Source organism: Onychomys torridus, chromosome 8 (assembly GCF_903995425.1).
Source record: "Onychomys torridus chromosome 8, mOncTor1.1, whole genome shotgun sequence".
NCBI classification, from domain to species: domain Eukaryota; kingdom Metazoa; phylum Chordata; class Mammalia; order Rodentia; family Cricetidae; genus Onychomys; species Onychomys torridus.
The window spans coordinates 77,636,618-77,660,791 of record NC_050450.1 but is presented as its reverse complement, the minus strand read 5'-3'; the positions used below and the strand labels follow the sequence as shown (position 1 = coordinate 77,660,791).

Below are 24,174 nucleotides of genomic sequence, written 5' to 3'. Positions count from 1 at the left end.
GATGTCACTGAGTGACAGTCATACTGGGCCACCACTGCATATGCAGCCATCGATACATCATTGCATGGCACATGACTATATATGAAAAAGGTCCCAAATTTAGGAAAAAGTCCATCTAAACTGCAGCTTAAGCCAACCTACTTCCCCATACCTTATGAGGGATTGGTAAACCTAAAAGGGAATACTGTCTGACTAAAGCCAGACAACTGGCCCCTTAAGAGCACATTTATAATTTATTTATGGCTTAATATTTTCCACTGATAGGGTTAATAAATCATGTTTCCATTCGACTGGTTTTCTCTGCTGTATGAATTTCTCTATTTTGATACGAGATCTTAACATGTTTTTATTTTGCTTGTCCTTTTTCCAGTTCATTTTTGCAGCTACAGAGAGAAATTTATTAGTCTGTATTGCCGTCTCTCTGCTGTTGTGGAGCTGGACGCCCTGAACACCCAGCAGTCCCTGAGGGAAGCAATCTCAGACAGCGAGGTTGCAGCCGCCAAACAAAGACATCAGCAAGTGTTAGACTTCATTCAGGTAAAGCTGCTTGCTGTTCCTTGGATAATGACAGGAGAGGCAGGGTAAGAACCAAGCAAGAGCAGCTACCAGAGGCCATCAAGGGAACACACTGTGCCAACAGCCTGTGGATCTGGCAGAATGGTGCAGCACAGGAGCGCTGAGTTTTCAATGGCTTAACAGTGAATGACCGGTAAATCGCACTAGTCCTAAGAACTTATCAGCCACTGTGGTCAGCAGCAGCGAATGGTCCAAAGACTGTGCTTACCCACTAGCTCAATAAGGAAAAAAAAAAAAAACAGTGTAGAATGTCCTCAGTATCCCAGAGAAAAAGGAAACAAAATGGTCTACCAGCTTATAGTTAGATTATTCGTGATTTGGAATTCTTTCCTTAATATGTGGTTACTGAGGTGAGAAAGTGTATTCCTTGCCTGGCATGATGGTTTGCAATTGTGGTGCCAGCAGTTGGGAAGGCGAAAGGAGAAGGATGGGGAGTTCAAGGTTAGCCTGGGCACAAAATGAGTCCCAGACCAGCTTGAGTGGCAAAGTGAAATCATGTCTTCAAAATGTATGTATCTGCATGTGCTTGTGTCAGTGTCTGTGATATGTGTGTGTGTGTGTGTGTGTGTGTGTGTGTGTAGAGAGAGAGAGAGAGGAAACTATGAAAACTACATTCCTTGTCCATGTCTTGCCTAGAACCCTTTATGGTGACACTTCAGGGTTCATGAAGAGGGCACCAACCAGCGGTCTAGAACATTTAGATCTGGCCTGAAATGTCCCCTAAATGCCATATCCAAATCTCATCTTTCTATCAGTCACCCAACTCCCCTAGTACAATTGCAATGGCTTCATAGTAAACATCAATATTATATGCCTTCCATCAATTTGTTAGAAATATTAAATATCCAGGTGTCAAGCACGATATGAGAGATACAAAATTGGAATAGCCATGACCTTAAACTGTTTAAAATTCACAAAAGTAGACAGGAAATGTCTATAAGTATTATTAGTAAAACGTGTTAGGAAGCCGGGCAGTGGTGATGCACGACTTTAATCCCAGAACTCGGGAGGCAGAAACAGGCGGATCTCTGTGAGTTCGAGGCCAGCCTAGTCTACAGAGTGAGTTCCAGGACAGCCAGGACTACACAGACAAACCCTGTCTGTTTAAAAAAAAAAAAAATGTTTTTAAATGTGTTAGGAAGCAAGAGAGAAATACTAGAAAAGAAAGGAGGTTTCTTTGTCAACACAAAGAAATAAGCCTTTACTTTCACACTTGTAGGTAGTAGGAAATATGCCACGGAAGGGCCTGGTGGCATCTGAGCTGAACCTGTGAAACAGGCTAGAGTATATAGTGTAGAAACAGTTCAGCACCCAGAGAGAAAGTAATAAGCAGATAAGGCAGATAGGCAGGAAAACAGGGTTTGGAGAATAATAAGGTGTTCAAGGTTGGTTGGGTCATAAATTGAATGGCGGGTGACTGGACAAGACTGAGAAACCGGACAATAGTAAAAAAAAAAAAAAAATCAATAAGAACAGATCAGAGAACCATACCAAAGGCCACAATAAGGAATTCACACTTAATTCTGTACCTAAACCTCAGCTTTAGAGAAAGTAAGAACTTTTTTTCTCACAGCTCTACTGAGACATATTGCCTCTCTTGGGTACTGCTATAGCCACACACTGGTTGTTCCCTGTACAAATGCACTCTGCATGGTCCTACTCACTAAATAGTCTGCCCATGTCTCCTGAATTTAAGGAGAGAGCTAACGGTAGGGAACCAGACTATCCCAGAAGCTTCAGCAACTATCCAAATAAGCAGTAAATAAGAAAGCAATATAAGGAAACATGAACTTGAGGATTGAGAAGTAAGTCCCTTGGGCTGGGTAAAGTGCTTACCTGGAGAATGAGACCCTGAGAACCTACATAAGAAAGCCACTGCGTGAGACATGCTCTTGTAACCCCAATGCTAGGGGTGCTAGGACAGGAGGACCTCTGTTGCTCGCTGGCCAGCCTCGCCTTCCTGATGAGCTCTGAAACAGAGAGACCCTGTGTTGAAAAGCAGAGTGAACAGAGCTCCTGAGGAACAACCCTGAAGGTTGCACCCTGACCTCTACACACATGTATTCACACACACACACACACACACACACACACACACACACACACTCATACACACAGCTACACATGTGCATACAGACACACACACTCCCCATTTCCTAATAATTGTGAAAAATAGTCATGATAAACTGATCATAAAAGTACACACCTTTAATCCCAGCTCTCAGGAGACAGAAGCAGGATAATCTCCGTAAATTCAAGGCCAGTCTGGTCTACATAGAAAATTCTAAGCTATCCAGGGCTACATAGCAAGACTCTGTCTCAAAAAAAGGGGGGGGATGATAATAATAGTCCTACATACTGACTACACAATAAATTGTATATCCATTCATTAATGAGAAGTACAGGGCCAAGCATGGCGAGACATGTCTATAATTCCAATCCTTAGGAAGTAGACACAGGGGGATCAATAGTTCAAGGTCCTTAGCTACATAGTGAGTTCAAGGACAGAACTACATGAGACCAAGTCTCCAAAAATGAATAACAAAAACGATAGAAGTAAAAGTCCTTTGAACTATGGAAATGAAAGGAATGAAGAGTTGGTAGTATTTAGAAAGAAAAAACCTTACAAGCAGTGGAATTACCCTACTTTCCTCGTCTATGAATGAATGGGACTTGCACACCAAAGCAGCAGCTTTTCAGGAGCTGCTCACTCTCTCCACCTGAGATTTAGAGTTTTCAAACATTCACTCCATTTATTTCATTTCCAGCAAGATGCTGCTGATGGAAACAGAGTAGGAAAAAGGATACATGATGAGGAAGACTGTGTGTGTGTGTGTGTGTGTGTGTGTGTGTGTGTGTGTGTGTGTGTGTGTGTGTGTAAGTGCACATGAGTATGTAGTTGTGCATATCTGTGTATACACATTGGTCAGAGGGCTAGGGAGAGGTCCGATGTTCTGCCTGTCCCTATGAACCAGGGTCTCTCACTGAACATGAAGCTTGCCATTTTTCAGCAAGGCTAGCAGCCAGCCAATCCCAGAAATCTTCCCATTTCTGCAAACCCCTCCCTCCCACCCAACCCCACTCAGCACTGAAGTCTTCAGAGAGTGCACATGACCACATCCAAGTTTTTATGTGGTAACTGGCATCCAAACTCGGGTCTCCATGCTTGCCAACAAGTGCTCTTACCCACTGAGCCGCCACTCCAGTCCCCCACTTATCTTTTGAGTCCAATGCCATAAGGAAGCCAGGCTTGTTGACATACACATGTAATCCAGAACTAGAGAGGCTGTGACAGGAAGACTGAGAGTTCAAGGCTAGCCTGGGATACACAAGGAGTTCATCAAGGCCAGTCTGCGTCCTATAGAGAGACACTGTTCAGTAATAACAGGCCAGGAGTCAAGAGGCACAGCTTTTTGTTCTGGAGCAGACAATGTTTTGTTTGATATGGAGGTTGGTGGGAGGGCTTGCTTCTCATCTCTACAATGGAAAATTGGACTAGAAATATGCTCAGGTCCTAGTCACCTCTAACATTAATTTTATGACCTACAACCAGAAATACCTCAGAGAAACACTTTGCTAACCATGCCTTGGGTTGTGTTTCTGCCTTGCTCTCCTTCAGCTTGCAGGGATCTCATTCATCCAATGAGGATACCGCCTTTCTTTAATCTATGGCCGTCTTGAACCCTCCCAGAATCCCTGACTCTGTTCTTACTCCTGACTATGCTCTTTTTTCTCAGTTATCCTTGAGCTCCAATGCCTCTTTTCTCCTTCCTTCTGATCACATCTTTAAGTGAGCTGGATAACGGCAGGCCAGGCCAAGAATTTTTCAAAGTTCTTGCCTGCTCTGGACTCCCATAGGCACATAGACTTGGATAAAAGCCAGTTGCCGAAGTGTTCAAAAAGTAACTTCTGGAGTAGGGTAATTCCAGATCATTGACCCAGATCCACAGCCTTTGGTATGCCACCCTGCAGCCCTGGACATGAGCAACCTCAGACAACTCAGTGTCCTGGCTCCCCTTCCCTGTATCGGCTTGTTAGCCTCCCACCCCAAAATTGACAACTAGCTGCAGCCACTCACCCATTGGTGTTCACAGCTCAGCCCACCCCACGCCATAACCAGAACCTGCAGAGGCAGCTGCCAGTTCCATCTAGATCTAAGACAGTGTTCCTACACAAACCAAACATTGTAAAGAGCAGGGGAGTCTATGTAAATACAGCTAGGAAAAGAAGCCAAGGAGTGTAGCCAAAAAGGGGAGGCCTGGACTAGGGGAAGCATAGAAAAATCACAGATAAGGTATACAGGCTTTATAGACAGTACATGTAGTAGAAATGTCAAAGTGAGTGAAGGAAGACAGAGATAGAATGAGAACGAGAGAGAGACAGGGTGTGTGTGTGTGTGTGTGTGTGTGTGTGTGTGTGTGTGTGAGAGAGTGAGAGAGAGAGAGAGAGAGAGAGAGAAATGTCAAAACATGAAGACCTAAGGCTTAGCGTACTTTGAGCTGTTAAAGCCAAAAGGGCAATTAGGCCATAATTTATATACTGTAATGCTTCAAATGCGCCTAAGCCGTAATAGAAACACAGCTCATTAAATATAGCCAATCTATCATCCCCTCAAGCACCTTGTGGCTGTGCTATGAGAAAGCCAATCACCTTTACATTTTAATAAAAATATTATCTTGCCTGGGCACAGAGAAAGGGGATAATTTACAGGATGAAAACTGAGGTTTGTAAAGAGCGGGTGAGAGATGGATGCAGCCCCTTTAATCAACAGACTCAGGCAGTTCACAGCCGCTCGTTTGAAAAGCATGTCAGCAAGTCTTCAGAAGCTGAACTTGGACCTTCAAATCAGGGGGATTATGTTGTCAGTCGCTCTTAGATCAACAGCAGAAGGTAAAATGAGTGGAAATTGGACTTCTTTGGGGGCTGCTTAGCGAGGTTTCATTAAACTCAACCCGCAGGCCTCCCTCAACCGATGGGACCTTCAGTTTTCTTCAGTCAGGCCCTCTCCACCTCACCACTGAGAAAAACTAAGAAGTCAGCATCGCTTCATCTAACTTTATCCATGCTTAGCAATCAGCTGAAATGCCTTTATCTAAGAAGAACAGGTGGATTGTTATGAAAACTCACATACGTTTACAGGTCACCACAAAGTGGCTGGTTTACTGTGACAGAACTTTATTCTAGGCATTGGAGAGCAGGAGCTCACAATTCCCATTGGCAGAGCTGCACTCCCAGAAGGCTCCAGAAAGAGTCCATTCTCCACCTCCCCCAGCTCCTAGGTGGTGTGCATATTCCTTAACTGGCATCTCTCTCTCCTTCTGTGGCCACCTCTTCCCTTCTGCCAAGTCTCTCTTTGCCTCACTCTTGCATGCAAGTCCTTATATGGACGTTTGTCGCTGGGCTTGGGGCTCCCGCTGACAATCCAACATGAACACTTCCTCTAGAATCCTTAACAACCCCAGCTTTGCCACAGAAGGCAATACTCACTTTGTTATCACATAAGGTAATAGTTCTAGGTTCCAAGGATTGGAAGTTGGGAAATCTCTTAGAGATTTACCTTTAGCCCACTGAAATAATTGTGACTGGCATCATATAGCTGCAGATGTTATGATACTGTCCAATTTGCAGAGCACTCTTATCCATATCCCGAGTCCTCCCAACAACCCTGAGAGGAGAACTGTATAGCCATTCCATCCCTTCACTCTGCTAGCATTCCCTGAGCATCTACTTTAAGAAAAATACAAAAGCACATTCCTATCCTTGACAGGCACTCTAAAATGTTATCCACATCATGTGATGCCTTTAAAACGACTTTGAAAGCACTGTACACTGAATATGACCAATATTCCAATAAACCAGCTGAGAAAGTAACTGTTTCATCAGGAAAATCCATGCAAGTCTCACCTGGGAGTCCCAGTTTGGCTTTACCTCATGAACTTCCAGTTCCCTTCAAATTCTCCCCTTATTGTGGGTACTTCCTCCTGGGCCTGGCTGCTGTGAAATTTCCTGCCCAGCTAAGGGAGTGAACAAACCCTGGGCCTCAATCTCTTGCTTTCAACACCAGCCCTGAATCCTCTGCCAATGCCTATCCCAGAACAGCACAGAACCAAAAGAGCAAGGGAAGACCCCCAACCACACAGTTTTGCTCACTAACTTATTCTAGCCTGCTGTCTCACAGAACATGACAATGAATGTTATAGCTTCAAAATCTATTCTGTGTGAGGAGCGCAAGATTTATTGACACTTTTTTTTTCTTGAAGTGTCTGGTTAAGTATAAAGACCTAAGAAGGAGTTTTGAAAACAAAGTAACACTGGGTGCTACCTAATCTTTAAAACCTCTCCAGTAAGGGACACTTAATGGGTCATTATTCTTACAAGGAACACCTTCTATCTGAAGGTAGAGACACCAGCTTTCTAAGTGTTCTCCAAAGAGAACTATAAAGTATAAGAGCTGGACTGTGGGAGCCCACAGAAGTTTCCTAGTGAGATCTGAGCTTGTTTTACCCAACAGAGCTGTTTCAGGGAATGAATTGACCACATGAGTGGTTACCAGGTGTTTGGAAGGGTCTGCACTTGGCTGTGCTGGGGGGAGGTCTTTTGTTCCACCCCTTGGCATTCCTTTAAAAAAAAAAAAAAAAAAAAGCTCTTTAGGAGAAACAGAAGGGACTGGTGGATTAGGATCCAGGCCCTCCCGAGGCTGTCCCATGTTTCTATCTGTCTCTCTCTCCTCTCTATATTTCTATCAAAATCTCTTATCCCTCACTCCTTTTTTCCCTGGGTAAAAAAGATAGGGATGCCCCCTCCACACTAGACAATGTTACCTTAGCCATCACATGGTTAAATGTCCTCAATTTACAATTGAGAAATGAAAACAGAGGTTAATGCTTTGCCAAGACCCCCAGTGAACTCACATTTAAAGCCAACCACAAGTTTCAGGCTCCCAAGGAACTATGTAACCAGCAGCCTCTTCTTGGGAGATAGCACAACCAGGAAGCTCATGGCCAGTGCTCATCACAATCCGAAGAACACCTGTCATCTACAGTAAAGACAAAAATGAGTGACTTTTAAACCACTACCAACTACTATTGTACTTTGTAATGAAAATGTCACTAAAATCACTATAGTAACCCTGAAATGAAAGTTTAGATACTGATCTAACATGTGCTACCATATGAGTGTATAAATTTTTTAACAAGAGCTTTTTAGAACTGCATTAGACTTTGGAAATATCTGCTTTTATATATGCAAAAGCAGTAAGTTTAATAAATAAAGTTATATCTTTCCCATAATACAGGTATAAGCATTCTGAAATTCATATATCATCTGCATCGTATCACTTCCCTGATACTGTATGTTTCATTACATAGGGAAAGAAAATAGTGCTTTATGTGTGTGAGCAAAGTACTCTGCATGTTATAGATACTTTCAAATTCATCATCATACTCAATCATCACACTAACCTATGGGATATTTGTCTGTACTTTACAAACAAAGCAAGTAAGTCTCAAACCAATGCCACAGAAACCAATAGTATAGAGAATGGTTCATCTTGGACTCTCAGGAAAATGTATTTCTTTTAATGCCTTTCACCACTTTATTCCAAAGCAAACAGATGAAGTCTGGCGTGAAATGAGGTGGATCATGGATGCTCTACAGTATGCAAGATACAAGCAACCTGTCTCTGGCTTGCCCATCACTAAGTTGATAGACCCCTCCCATGAGCAGAATCTAAAGAAGATCAGTTCTACGTCATCACATATAGACTGTCTTCCATCAACATCTCCATCCCCAGAGATGCACAGAAGAAAGGCAGTGAGTGGTAAGATCAAAAGTTCTTTGGCTTGCCCACCAGATTCTTGGCCCTGTCTTCACGATGAAGTTCTTTGTGTGGATGCATTGGTTCTAGCAAGTAGTAGAAATGCTGTTCAGGGGTAAGGCTCAATCAGTATAAAAGAAACAAAGCCAGAACCATGGATAGATGGGAGACTAGGGCAATAACATGACATTGCTTTACTTGGGAATAGGGAAAGGCTAGAACAGCGCTAGCCCACATGCCCAAGAGACGGAAGGACACAGAGCAAGAATGGAAGTCCAGAAATTTCTAATGGGAACTGCTGCAGTTCCAGACAAGGACATCATCCCAGCCTCTGATTCCACCTGAGGCAAGAGTTGGGGGAATACATCCTACCCACACCATGTTCTCAGGTGGAAAATGAGGAAGAGCGAGCTCTTGGGTGAACTAACCAGAATCCTGAAACAGAAGCCAAATAAGCTCAGGATAGTCATGGGTATAATGATCTAAGAAACAAGTTAAAAGAAATGCCTCACAAAGAACCTTGGGGATTAAGAATGAGATTATGTGGCAAATAGTATTAGCATAAACATGACTGGAATAACACAAGTTTCTACAAAATATCTTTGTGCTTATAGGCAGAAAAAAGGGATATAAATATAGGCAATGCCCTATAATGCCCTTCCCTGGAGCAGGTTGAGTCCAGTGTCATTTTTCTACTCAATAAAAATAATGGCCAAAGTGCCTTCCTTAATTCTACATCTTAAAAACACTTCACTATTATAATCTCCATAATGATATTCTTCGGAAACAGTTCTGATTTATAGGCTTGTCCCATAGGGGGCAGCATGGTGCAGCAGAAAGAGCCTGGGCTTAGAAATCAAAGCCCTGTATTCAAATTCCAGTTTGGTTTCCCTCGCTGCATGTGCTTGAGCCGATTATTACATCTCGGTATTAGTTCCCATTTATATAAAATTGGAATAGCAATGCCTGTACCTTACGTAATCCTTTGTGAATAAAACAAGCTCTCAAAGATACATGAAGTATGATAGGAAATGTAAATACCATACTTAATGTTCTCATCTTAATATACAGCCTTTAATAGGGAGATGTGCCTTTTCTATAAACAAGTCTGTATATGCTCCTGTTTTTAAAATCTCTCTCTCTAGAAGTCAACACTTGGCAAGTAGAGAAACCCGGGAAGCAGCTAACTTTCATTATCAAAGGTGTCTATGATTTACCAAGTTATTCTACAAAATAATTACCTCAGTAGTTTCTAGGCTGTGTTTTGTTTGTTTGTTTGTTTGTTTGTTCTTCCACTAATTTGCAGTGGCCTTGGGGATACAAATCAAACAACATCTCTGCCGGAAGCTGGCCTAACGGGCAGTTTAGATGCACTGACATAAAACAGTAAGGTCATTTCCTGTGGCTCACAAAGGAGATTGATGGCATTAACCCATAAGACCAAAGCTCGAGGTGCCAGAAGCCAGTACTGAGCAAACAGAAGATGAGTAGGAGAGGAAAGAGAGCTGAGTGTCCAAAAGCAGCAGCAGATTGTCCTGTGTTGTGTGTCAGGTAACCAGCCAGTCTGGCTGATGGTCAGGATTGCAGCTGCTCGTTCCTTTTGTCCATTAAAAAAAAAAAAAAATACACACTGGTTGCCTATTGTGTGCAGACACTGTTCTGAGCAGCCAGAAAACAAGGAAAAGGCGGAGTCTCCACTCCTATGGAACTCGGTCTAGAAGCGACAACAAGGAAAATACAAGTTAAAACGTGAATTGTACAAGACAGGATAGTAACTGTGATGGGGACAGAGAGGGAGGTGTGGAATTCTAGGAAGAACAGCAGATACCCACTCAAGAAGGTGAAATCTTAACCCAGCACAGGACAAGACAAAAATCTGGAGTTAGAGTTTACTAAACAGCAAAATAGCAAAAGGCCTTAAAGGCAGGTTGGAAGGAAGGCCAAGGGCCAGGGTGAGTGAAAGGGTCGGGAGTAAGAGACTGGAGCCCCACCAGGCAGGGTCTGCAGGTCCTTGCTATCAAGCTTCTATTTCCTCATACTTGAGACAGAAGGCCACCAAAACCATAAGGAGCAGTAGATCGGATCTGAACTAGCCTTCAAATTAAATCTCACTGTTATATGACAAAACTGTACAGGGAAAATACAAGAAGCAGGAAGATAGGGAAGCTCATAAAAAAAAAAAAAGAAGAAACTAAATGTTCTGGATTGGATGCTTCAGGGTTTTATGATGCTATTTACAAAGAAAAAAGGAAAGAAAGAGAGAGAGGAAAAATAAGCTTGAATAGTTGAACATATTAAATATGAATTGCTTTTAATATTTCCACCAAAATAAGCATTCGGGGGGGGGGGGACACAATGTAAAGATGTACAGTGTCTGCCACTCAGAAAAGAAAACTGGGCTAATAATAATAATATAGATTTAAGACACTGTTGACACATGGATCATGTCTGAAACTATACAACTGCATGAGATTCCCTAGAGAGTGTATGTAAAACACTGTGGAGGGTACCCCTACAGTGGGGATCACTGAGCCGTCTTAGATTAAGAAGGAACAACCAGAGACAGAACAAAAAAGCAGAGGATGATGTCACAACAAATGAAAGCATGGCAAAGGATGAAGAAAAGTTAAAACAACCGTACATTTTCTGTTGTTTGGCTTTTTTTTTTTTTTTTTCAGCAAGAACATCATCAATAATCTTGACGAGAGCAGTCTGTGAAGGAAAAAGAGAGAGAAGCTGAACATCAGTAGATCAGGGATAAATGGGAGGTGATGAAGTAGGACCAGCAGGACACACTCTAAAATCTCAACTGTGAAAAAGAGGACGAAAGAAAGGCAGCGAGTAGACGTGTAAAGTTGAAAGCCATTTTTAAGGCAGGAAAGACATGCTTTCCAACCTTGCTCTGTTTATATAACCTACAGCTTTCCAGTCTACTTTCGCCTTCATAGCTCATCTCCAGTCACAGAATCTCCCCAGCGCTTCCTCTTCTCTTAAGCCACAGGGTCCCAAGTGGGCTCCTCCTAGACTGTATGAGGGTGGCCTCCTCTATGCCCTAGAAATGCCAGACTCTCACGTTGGCCTAAGGATGGATTACACACACTCCCTACTGGGAGGATCTGCCCAATTGCATTCGGATTTTATTATTAACTTAAAATGTGAGTGATCATCATTCTGTTTCTTAAAATATAATTCTCTCTTGGGTCCATTTATTTCTCTGAAGCCAAAATTCCTTAGGCTGTGAAACACAGAGATGTGGAAAGCAGCAAATGACAAATAGAACCTATTGACAAGAACTCACTGTTGAGCACAAGGAAGAAATGGCCTCCCGTCTCCTCACAAAGGCAGGAGCGCTTCAGTGCGATGGAACCTGGCCCTGTATACTCTGTCCTCTCCATAAGTGTGACCACCCTGAATTGTTTGGCAATCACTCGTGAATGGGGAAAAGTCCACTTTAGACAGACACCCCCCCACACACACACACACACACTGGGTTGTACTCACAGAACTAAGTTCACAGCACAAGTCTTTCTATGTGGGCCTGCTGGAAACACAGAACCTATCACACATTTTACCTCTGGTGCCAGCCCAAGCTTCTGTCCTAGCGTTGTTGAGTATGTCGGATATTTTTATGAAGATCTGTTCAGCGTGAGAAAAGGGAGTAGAACTCTAACTTCCCAATTCTGTGTGGTTTTCAAAACAGAAAGAACTCCTCTGAGTCAATTTAAATTAAGCATCTCCCAAGGACCCAAAGGGGGAAAGCTGGCTCCAGGAAAAGGCAGCCCCAGGCAGGGGGTAGGAAGATTTGATCCATCGAATGGGCATTTTTCTCCCCCTCCTTTTCTGTGGGTACAGTGTCTCAGGAAGTAACACCCCCCCCAACACTGATGTTCCTCCTAGTGACACATGGCTGAGGCAACAGAGGGAAGGCTGTGTTGTTTTCTCAGATGTGTTTGGAGAACATCCCAGTCATCCAAATGTAAAACTTCCTGATAGCCTTTCCATAGAAGAGGTCAGGAACAATATAGCATAAACCAAATGGCCCAAAAAATCAACAGGGATCCTGAGGTACTATTTCTTTTGGAAAATCAAGACATGAACAAAACTACCTAGGGCTTAATGAGTCAATACATATTTTTTTTACTTATAAATTATTTGAGTTTTATTGCTGGGCTGGAGAGATGGCTCAGCCATTAAAGGCTAGGCTCACAACCAAAAATATAAGAGTTTTATTGAACACATGAAAATAGAACCAGTAAGGCAATATGCATATATATGTGTGTGTATGTATATATATATATATATATATATATATATATATATATATATATGTATATATATACGTATATATGTGTGTATACATATACATATATATAGTGATGTATTACAAATAGATATAGATTTTAGGAAACTATGGTCTGATGTTCCTTTATTTCCATCTTGCCATTAACACTACTACCTCCCACCTTTAAAGAAAAAAAAAAAAAGTAACTTTATTCAACTATTCTTTCCAGAAATGTCATCTCCCCATAACACTGTCAAGACCCATAGCAACTCCACTGTGCTGTTGTTGGTCTGACCCAGAGACCAGGAGTTGCAACAGCCATCATGATGGCAGGCACACCAAGCTTCCTACGCCAGCACTAAAAGTATAAGCAGACTTTCATCTAGCAGCTCCCAGGTCAAGCAGAGAGGAAGCTCAGCCTCTAACAATGCTGGCCTGCCCAATGCCCTCCAAGGAAAAGTGGGGAGCACCACCAGCTTGGCTAATACAAGCCAGGCAAAGTGCCTACCATGATTAATGGAGCATATGGCCCGGATCTAGAGAGGAAGCTGTACTCTGCACATTCTTTTCCAAGAAGGGAGGAAGCAGGAGTGGCCTAAGTCCTTGGAAATGCTCCTGGGTGCCCTGGATGCATCCTGGAGACTCTCCCAGACTGGTCTGGGAGAGCTAGACCACTCCAAGCAAGAAGTTCCACTAATTCTTCTAATAAATAACCCAACTGTCATGCAAGTCAAATACTAAGATCCAATCCTACTAGAATAACATTCCCTAAGAGCAGGTTCATGGAATGACAGGATGTTTAAGACTCCATCCTGTCTCTTTTACATCTCCTTCTTGGGTTACTACAGAAATAACTCAATCTTCTCTTGATTTACCTCTTATCTCCCATGCTATAGGAGCCATACAGTAAGTTATATCACTATTTAATATAGTTAGGAAATACAATATCGAACACCATGCAGGAAAGCATTGTTCTCCTGATCATCCAAAGAATTCTCACAGCAAAATCTTGAAGTATATTTGAATACTCATTTATAATCAATTAATAATCTTCATACCTCAATAGTACTAATATTTCTGTCTATATGGCACTTTAAGTATATTTAACACATTTTTTTTTAAATCTACATAATACTCATGGAAGATAAGCAGCCTAACAACCTCCATACTGCAGACAAGGTTCAAACAAGCTAAGTCATTTGCTCAAAATCATCTACACAATAAGAAACAAGGCAAGCCTTCAGCCAAGATTTGTCTCATTTTTATCAATTGTTCTTTCTGCCTTATATGGATGGACTCTTGGTTCAAATATCACCAAAGATAAAGAAATGGTGTGAGTGGTTGTCTTCACAAAGTCCTCCAGCAAACCAGATAAATTCGGTCTTTCCCAGGATGCTTTCCAAGGTGCTGCTTTTCAGAGACAATCAGTCTCTCTCAGTCTCACACATGCCCCTGGATTTCAATATGCATCCTAGTTTCACCACACCTCCATGTACTTCCCACACAAGAGGCCAGTGTGCTGACGGCTAAGACACAGCCTACAGCAGGGGCTCTCAACCTTCCTAACGCTGCGGCCCTTTAACACAGTTCCTTGTGTTGTGCTGACCCCCAACCATAAAATTACTTCATTGCTACTTCATAACTGTCATTTTGCTACTCTTATGAATCATAATGTAAATATCTGATATGAAGGGCATCTTTGGGGGTTGTGACCCCTAGGTTGAGAACCACTAGTCTAATGGAAGGGCCTCATCCTCTGCTCAATGCGCAAGTTCAGATTAGATGGCATGGGAAATAGAGAAGACTCTACATCTCCTTTTGCTCACCTTGTTCCTTAGGCCGTTCCTTCATTGGCTGAAGCAAAAATTTTACTAACCAGAGATAAATAAGGTGGGGTGCATGCTCTTTTTAGGGTTTATAGTCCAAAGAATTGAGAGAAATGTGCGAGTAGATTATTTATAATAAAACTTGGTAAGTGTAGTAACACAGATATAAATAAAATGCTCTGAAAACTAAGAGAACTGGGCAACTAATGCCACCTGAGAGAGCTGGTATGGGGTCTTACTAGAGACTAGATCTTCTAATTTGGCCCACCTCTGACTATTTAAAATGTCAGTTTCTCTGGAGTACATTCTATAACTCCTTAGTCTTCTATTTGCATACTGAAAGATAAAAATACAAACCAGGAGGCTGGAGAGGTGGCTCAGTAGCACTTGGTGCTCTGGCAGAGAACCAGAATTCAGTTCCTAGCACCCATCTAAGTTGGCTCACAACAGCCTAAACTTCTAGCTCCAGGGATCTAATGCCCTCTTGCTGGCCTCATCTGGCACCTGTATGCGCACACACATATACATACACATAAGAAAAAAAGAAATCCTTTTAAAGACTTATTATCTAGAAATAGAAAGACATTGTCAAGCTCCTTGGGGATCACTTCTTGTTACAGTCATGTTATTATCTGTTTCTGCTGGATTGAATCATGATACCACTTCCCCCACCACTACCACCAAAAAAAAAGCTATATCCATGTGTTAACCTTTGCATCCTGGTAGTGTGGCCATATTCAGAAAGAAAAAAAAAGATCTTGCAGATATAACTAATGATCTTGAGATGAGATTATTCTGAATTATCTGGTCCCTTAATCCTCATAAGAAACAAAAGACATGAACATGGAGGAAAGGCTATGAGACACTAAAAGCAAAAAGAATATTACCAGAAGCCAGAAGAAGCAAGAATTCTTTTCCCCTTTAAGATCTGCCAGAGGGAATGTGGTCCTCTCACACCCAGGGTTTGAACTTGGACTTCCAGAGCTATGGGAGATACAGTGTATTCTCTGAAGCCATCCAGTGCTGTGCCATTGCTGTAGCAGCAACAGGAAAACCCATGTGAGACTGAACAGCAGCAGTGCCAAGACTCCCTTGCCAGGAACTCACCTATCTAATTCTGGGTCAGTCATTTAGATGATCACAAGATCCCTGGTATCAGGACACCTCCAAAGCAAATCCAGGGGAATTCTTCAGTAGATGGTAGTGTCTGGGAAGGCACGAATCTCTATTTGGGTCTCTATTCTGCCACTGATCAGCCATATAAGTTGCAAATTTTCATATGCTTATGCTTCAGTATTTTCATTGGCAAAATGAGAAAAGCAAGCATTATTAAAGCTTTTAGGTGACTTGGCATTATGGATGACTCACAGTAAGTACTAAGTAAATACCAGATAGTGTTATTACTATTGAGATATAAACAAACACATGAAGGCAGCTCCACTAACCATAGAGGAGGGGAGGAAAATTGAGCTAAAGTCAATTACTAATTCTCTGCATGGATCTTATTTCAAACCCAGTTTCGGATGTTCAGTTAACTTCTCTTGGTTACTCCTAAGGCACCTATCATGGCCACCATCAGAAAGAAGCAACAATTATGGGTTCCTGTTACTTCCCGTGCCTGATTTCCCCCATTAAAGATCAGAGAAAGTACTGTCTAAACTGTTTTTTAAAACAACGTGGCCAGGAATACAACTCAGCAGTAGAACACTTGCCTAATATGTACAAGGCCCTGTGTTCAACACCCAGCACCGAAAAAACAAAAGACAAATATGAAACTCGCTCAGTCTAAGCCTTTATTTTTTCTCTCCTTTTAATACACACACACACACACACACACACACACACACACACACAAATTTCTTTATATTTACCTATTTTCTTTCCTAATCATTTGTCTCTGAAAACATTCTTCCATCTCTAAAAGCACCAATGCCAACAGTGATTCTCACAACCCTGATCCACCCTCCTTTTTGTAATCATAGTCTCACCAATCCTATCTTCAACCATCCCCTCCCCAGTGGTGCTTTCTTCCACACACCCACAAGCACCACCCTTCAACCTTCCTACTACAACAGGTTCCCATTTAGTCTCCTGGATACTCCAGCCATCTCTTCAAAACTCAACTTGTCCCAAATCTAATTCACCATCTTCTCCATTGCCCAACCTAAGCTAGGGCTGCAATACACCTCTTCTGGATTACCACTTCTGCTTTCCCAGACACTGTGGTTCAAAACCTTCTAGTAACTTTGAGGAATCATGAATGTTCTCCTAGAACTCCCCTGGTCACCAAGATCTCATGCAGATTCACAAATAGATGCAGAGATGCTGGCCTTCTAATCAAAAGGACCCCTCTTCCAGGTCACCCTCTAGCTAAAATCCAATATCATTTTGTTCTTTGTCTTCTCTGGAGTTCATGTTTTCTGACTCATTGGTTGTCTGAGTCACACACTAGTAGATGCTTCAAAACAGTCCTTAGCTGTCTGGCATAAATTCACGCTCCATAAACATCTTAGAATGAACAGCTTTCCTACACTCTCCTTCCTCTGTCCAACCACTGCTCTGCTCAGCACCACAGCCTGAGCCAGAAAAGCACTGCAGGATCATCAGCCCAGACCTGGCTTCCTAGCTGTCCTTGGTGCTCCGCCTGCCTCCCTGATGTTTCCTGCTTTACCTGATACCTAACTATCCTACACCACATTTCTGTCTTGTCCATTTATCAACACCCTTCAATAACTATCCATTGGCCATAAAACTTAGAGCAAGCTTCTTATCTAAGCATCCCATCTTCTCTGCTTCCACCTTCCTTTTAAATTAGATCCTCTTACAAATTTGTTTTGGAATAATTAGACACAGGATCACAGAAAGTTCCTGTATCTCCTCCCTCAACCCCCCCCCCCACACACACACATGAACAGTTTACACAACACTTGTGCATTATCAGAAGACGAGGGCTGGAGAGATGGCTCAGCCATTAAAGGCTAGGCTCACAACCAAAAACATTATCAGAAGAGGAAAACTGATGGGACCCAACAGCAAGTCTAGGTTTCACCAGTTACATCAATGCTCACTATGGATGTTTAGGTATCCACACATGACATGGCCTCACATGTGCAGCTTGACACAGTTCTATCACATATTCAGCATTGGGTAACTACCACCATGATCATGGTACTCAACTGTAACCTTACCACAAAATTCCCCGTTACCCTTTCATACAGCCTTACCCCCTTCCCCCTTCCCCTTGGCAACCCACAATCTGTTCTTCATCTCTGTGTTCTAGCACAATTATTATGCACATGGAATTCTTTCTTTTTATTGATGAAAAGTATTCCATATTATGGTGTGCCACAATTTAGCCATTCATTCACTGAAGGACATACTGGCAGTTTACAGTTTTTACTACCAATAAAACTACTATGAATATTTGAGTACAAACAAGCCTTAATTTTAAAAATTTTTTAAACCTTATAAGTATGCATTGTAGCCTCAGATCTCCCAAATTCCACTCCTGCTCCCGATACTCTAATCAAATGAACTTACCTGTACTATTTTCACTTTTTCCATTTAAAATCCTGTTGTTGTTATGGGTGTATTTATTTTAAAAACCTGCCTTGAATCACTTTTAGAAACTGGATAAAGAAATTAACATAAAAAAGAATAGGCAAAGAGAGGAGAAAAATAAGAAAAAGATGGTTTATTAACTTTGTCCCAGTAAGATGTTATCTCTCTTTCCTTTAAACCCACACCTTTTTTACTACATGTCTCTAATAAAACCTATTTCTGCCATAGTCCTATGAATGCATATTTACCTCATACATCCACTAAAACAGTAAACTCCCTAGAAACAGATGTTCGGACTTCTTAGAAATTTTAGATCCACTGTGTACCAAATACAAATGTTCCACAACCTTCAGTGGAGTTATGTTCCAGTAAGTCCATCACAAGCTAAAAATAAACTAGCCCAAGTAAGCATTTACTACACCTAACTTACTAGCAGATGTACGAGTCACCTACAGTCAGGGTGGGAATCAAAAGACAAAGCACACACACACACACACAATACCATGGGCATGAAATAAACAAATAAGGAGGATGGGGAGGGGAAACATTCTAGCTGAAGAGTCTCTAATACAAAAAACAAAAAACAAAAAACAAACAAAAAAACAAAAACAAAAAAAAAAACCCTGATACTGACTTCCTAAAAAAAACAAACTTTATCCTTGTACTTTTCAATATTCTTGTAATAATCACATCTGACTTTCCACCGTGAACAAATGAACGAGAACACGGTGACCACGTGGTTTCGTTGATACCTGTTGTATTTTGTAATCGGTAAGTCACTCCTGAATATGGACTCCTTGCAGAACTCTACAAGTAAGCTATTTTCTTTTCCTTGGGCTCTGTGGCTTTAAGTCCTCCTTTCATAGCATCCTCAACCACAAAATGACGTCTAGCTTTTCACTACTCTAAATCACACTACAGTAAACAACTTGTAAAATGCCTCCATGTGCACTTGGTGGCAATTTCTCAAACAGATATCCAAAAAAAAGTGAGGACAAATGCTATACACGTTTTTAACAGACTGCCAAATTGAATCCCAATGAGCTGAACCAATTTAGATTCCTCCTCATTACCTGAGAGGTCTTGCTTTCCTGCACATCAATAACATACAATATTGTCACTCTTACTTTTTGTGAGTCTTATGGGTAAAACTGCCTCTTTGTTGAACACTCCTTTCCTAATTACCATCTGAATTGAAGATAGCATAATAATGTGTTAATTTATATCAGTTATTCTTCCCAAGTGTTGGTCCTTGTCTGCCCATTTTCATTGTCTTCTGGTTTACAGTTCTTTGTACACCCTGGGTTTTAACCTTTTATTATAATGCTATTATTCTCTTCTTACAATCTACTAATTGCATTCTTTGCTTAGGGTGTCATTTGTTTTATGAAGCATTTATGTCAAATTTATCAACCACTTCTCTAGAGTTCTAGGGTGTGTCTTGTTTCAAAATACCTTCCCACACAAAATTACAAGTACATTGTTTTCTAATATTCTGGGGGGTTATTATTATAGTTAACCATATGGAATTTATTTCTATATATGAAATGTGGTAGGACTTATTTATTTTACTAAAGGGGCAATCAACTGTTACAACAGTATGTATAGAATGATCTCTTGCACTCTCTAATTTGAAATGTTATCTTTATCATGTTATCATCAAATTATAGATGCTTTCAGACTTTTTTTATATTCTACAGATCTGTCCATCCATTTCTATACTGATACCGTAAACTTTAAATGACCAAAGCTCTGTAGGCTGTTTCATGTGGCAGCCGTCCTTCCCGATCGTATCTTTTTAAGTTGACTATTCTCATAAATCTCTTCTAGACAAATTTTCAAAACAATTTATTGAATTCTATTTTAAAATACTATGAAAACTTTGTATTAGAACTGCTTTAAATTTCCAGTGGTTTTTAAGAAATAGATTATTCAATATACAGTGCTGTAACAATCGGCTATCCTTTCAGTAAAATAAGCAAGAGTCCTATTTATTCCACATATAGAAATAAATTCCATATGGTTAAGTATAAGAAATAAATCCCAGAATATTAGAAAACAAGGCATTTGTAATTTTGTGTGGGAAGGCCTTTTTAAACAAGGCATCTACCTAGAACTCTAAAAAGTGGTTGATAAATTTGGCATAAATGTTTTGCAAAATGTTTTCAAAATAAACGTGTACATTATTCACCAAGTAACTACTATGGGGTTAAGAAGTAATGGGAAAGCCAAAGGATTTTAGACAGTGCTTTCCATCAAAAATGTATGACATCATTGCAGGAAAAGATATAAACAGCTACTGCATGAAATGATGGATCCAGGACCAATGCTTAGCTCACTCAAGGCCATTGCACATACCTTGAGACTGATTTCTGCCTCATTCATTTCTTGTTTCTTCATTTGGCCTGTATTATTATTTAATAAGCGTCGATGTACTGAATGGTTATATTTACAATCAATAGGTTTTAGTCTCCCCAACTAAGTTCCAGTATCGTCACTTATAGATAAGGAAACTGAAAAACAAGGAAATAATTTTTCCAAGATCACCGAGAGAGGCCCAGGCAGCTGGGATTTGAGAGCAGATTTTCCATCTTCTGTCACCAATGTCTCTTCCCTTCCCTTCTAAATTGCTATTTTGTCAAATGTAAAGTTTATCTCTGAAAGAAGAATAGAGAATAGATAACATTCAGCTTTGTTTCTTGTCCTTCCTTTCTACAGGTAGATATCAAAAAAAAATCATAAAATGCATGTGTGGTAAATGAGGGACTGTCCTCCACCACCACTGTCCAGCCTCAACCTATCAGTTCCTCCCTTTACCCCAGTGGTTCCCAACCTTCCTAATGCTGTGACACTTTAATACAGTTCCTCATGCTGTGGTGGCTCCCAACCAGAAAATTATTTTTGTTGCTACTTCATAACTAATTTTGCTACTGTTATGAATCATAACGTAAATATCTGTGTTGTCCAATGGTCATAGGAGACCCCTGGGAAAGGGTGGAGAAACACTGTTTTACCCTTAAACTAAGACCAGAGCCTACTATATAATATGCATGGTCCTATGAAAAATGGAAATGTGCGGCTCTTGGTCCAAGTCTTAAGAATTTCAAAATGTGACAGAAGAACAAAGTCGGATGCCCTTCTATGCGAGAGTCGAACCCATTTAAGCCAACAAATCAGACCCTCGCTAACAGTCTGTCTTCTTTTTCACATCTGTCCCTGGCTTTGCAGAGTCACAGCCCTGCTCCGATGAAGAAGGCTGCTCCGAAGTCTTCCTCCCCACCGACAGTGACTATGACTCCAGTGATGCCCTGAGCCCACGAGACCTGGACCTGGTTTACCTGTCATCACATGACATCGCCCAGCAGGCCCTCAGTGGCCTCAGTGGCAGCGCCCCAGATGTCCTACAGGTGCATGACATGAAGGCCTCCATGGGGTCTGGCCAGGACCCTCCGGGCCCAGTACAGGGCCCAGACACCGACCACTCGTGTGCAGAGTTTCTGCACAGCCTGACCCTCACAGGCTTGGCACCCAAGAACCACACCAAGATGGTGCCAGGCACACGGCCGCCACTGGGCTTCCTGGGAAAGAGGAAGCCAGGCAAGCACCAGCACTATGGTGGCTTCAGCCGACACCACCGCTGGCTGCGCATGCACAGCGAGACACAGTCGCTGTCGCTCTCGGAAGGCGTCTACACGCAGCACCAGTCTAGGGCCTGTGGCCTGCCTCAGGATCCTGGCGAAGCCGAGGGGCCTGGACCTGTGGTGGATGGGCCCCGGGGCCTGCCTCTGACCCACGCGGCCAGCCTCCCAGAGGAGCGGAGGAGCTGCCTCCAGGACCCCAGGAGGTCAGTGCACAGAGTCTATGTGGAAGCCTACCCCGATACACTCATGGGCCAGGACACAAAACTGTGGACTGGGTTGAGTCCTACCCCTACAGGCCGTACCAGCCTGTCAAGCGCCACTAGTTCAGAGATGAGCCCAGACCCCACATCCCCAGTTTCAGAAATCCTAAGCAGTATGCTTTAGGGTGGCCCAGGCTGGCTATCTATTGTGCCCCACCCACCCACCCACCTCCCCACCCAGTATTTCTTGCATTTCCATCATATTTCCTGCCGCACTGTTCCCCCATCTAATTTCAAAATTTTTGAAAGTTAGATGTTCAAAGGTTACCCTCCAAAGTGGGCACAGGATGAGGGAGAGGGGAAGCTAGAGTTATCACAGCCATTTCCTCCTCACCCTAGGAAACGCATGGTATCTGAGGCCCACGATGCAAATATAGAAGTCTTTCCGTGGCACCTGTGGCTAAGACAGGCCAGTCCAAGGAGGACACTTTATTCTGCAGTTGTCTCTGTAATCTCAACCCTGGGCCTGGAGTTCTTTTATGAGTTTGTGGTTGACGACCAAGTTCAGTCAGTGAAAAAAGAACAGCATAGCTTTTCCCGCAAATCCAAACTTTCAGAAGAATTTGGGGAAAAGAAGCCTGTGTTGTGTCTGGAGAGCAAGGGGTCATGTAGACTTGTGCTGGGGTTTCCCTCCACCAAACCAGGACATTTTGAAGTGCAGGGTTCTTGGGACTCCCCAAGTCCAATTTCTTCACTAGCACTCACCTGGTGAAGTGGGCCTTGGATAGACCTTTTTTTTTCTCCACTTCATGTTATGTAGAGAACTCCAGAAACAGAAGTGGAGGGCACTTCTTTGCTAGCCCTATTCTGTAAGATAAAGCAGCCGTTCTGACATGCTCAGATCCCATTCAGTCATGACAATGAACAGTAAATTATTCCAGAGTGCAAGGAGATGGCTGCATTAGTGCAAGCCTAAATTACAGCAGTGGAAGGGGAAGAGAAAAGAACTAAAATCCTTTTCCTTTACAATGAGTCAAATGGGTCCATGGCAGCTGCACCATTTAGAATGGCCTTGGACATGCACCATATTTTAAACTGATCCAACAGTTATTGAACAAGAATGTGTCCACTAGATATGGTCAGGTAGTGATGGGTTCCTCTAAGCACCACAGGCACATCCTTCACCCCCTCATCACTGGTTAAGACCGTTCAGGGCTGGGGTGGCTACCCTCTACTTTGACCCTGCTCCTCATAACATGAATGTCGTGTCCATCCCCCCCCACACCCCGAAGATCATCTGGCCCATTGGCCACATGGGAAATCTTTCCTTAGTAGCCTCAGCCGGTAGTTCACGCCAAGCATGTGCACGATACCACCTGGAAATGCTGCTTTAGTCACATCAGCTCTAGTCACGCAGCATCTGTGGTTCTCATAGGTGAGAAATGCAAACAAAAGCTACACCTCACATTCAAGTAAGGCACAGTTTTCCTAGAGCCCAGACCCATTCAGTTCACGGGGGTTCTAGATGGTCCATTTCTACATAACAGGCCTTTCGGTTAACTACCGTTCTTTTTTATCATGTCCTCAGACCTAAGTCCTCCTGAAAGTTCATACAAACCCCATGTTCACCATGGTGTTCTGATTCCCTCTGTTTAAAAAAAAAAAAAAATTATTTAAATATAATTAATTACCCCATCCAAAAGGCACAGCTTTGGCCTATGGTCATAAGAAAACTAAAGCCATTACCTCAGTCTTTTCTTTCTTTCTTTCTTTCTTTCTTTCTTTTAAGAGATTTTTAAGCTCAGTGAATTATCAAAGAATCTTGATTAAAATGTCTCCTGGGAAGAGTGGTACCTGCCTTTAATCCTAGCACTTGGGAGGCAGAAGCAGGTGGATCTCTGTGAGTTCCAAGACAGTCATAGTCATGGCTGTTTCACAGAGAAACCCTGTCCTAGAAAAACCAAAATAAATAAATATAAAATGTCTAGAATTTCTCTGCCCTATCTCAGTGACTTATGTATATGGAAGGAATGAGGGTGTAAGTAAGTCCTTGGCCTTACAAGTAGGCCAATTAAGGCTAGAAAGGTTAAATGATTTAGTGAAGATTATAAGAACTGACTTAATGTCAGAATTAAATCTCAAAAACACCTCCTTTATAAAGATATACCACTAGAAATTGGGGCATACTTTGTCAATTGGTGATCCTCTAGTCTGCTTTTTTCATTTCATAAAGTCATCCACTACTTCTTCCAAATTTGAATATGTGTTCAAC

General features: G+C 42.0%; 1 protein-coding gene across 2 annotated transcripts in view; it reads left to right on the top strand.

The window, feature by feature from the left end:
* Ankfn1 (ankyrin repeat and fibronectin type III domain containing 1) overlaps positions 1-23,554 on the top strand; it is a 384,629-nt gene extending 361,075 nt beyond the window's left edge. For both annotated transcript variants that reach the window (XM_036197222.1, XM_036197223.1), the window contains exons 18-20: positions 371-537; positions 8,182-8,395; positions 21,290-23,554. In XM_036197222.1, coding sequence (XP_036053115.1) covers positions 371-537; positions 8,182-8,395; positions 21,290-22,086 — 1,178 coding nt within the window. In that variant the 3' untranslated portion in view covers positions 22,087-23,554. The remainder of the gene's footprint in view (positions 1-370; positions 538-8,181; positions 8,396-21,289) is intronic.
* Positions 23,555-24,174: the final 620 nt, after the last annotated feature.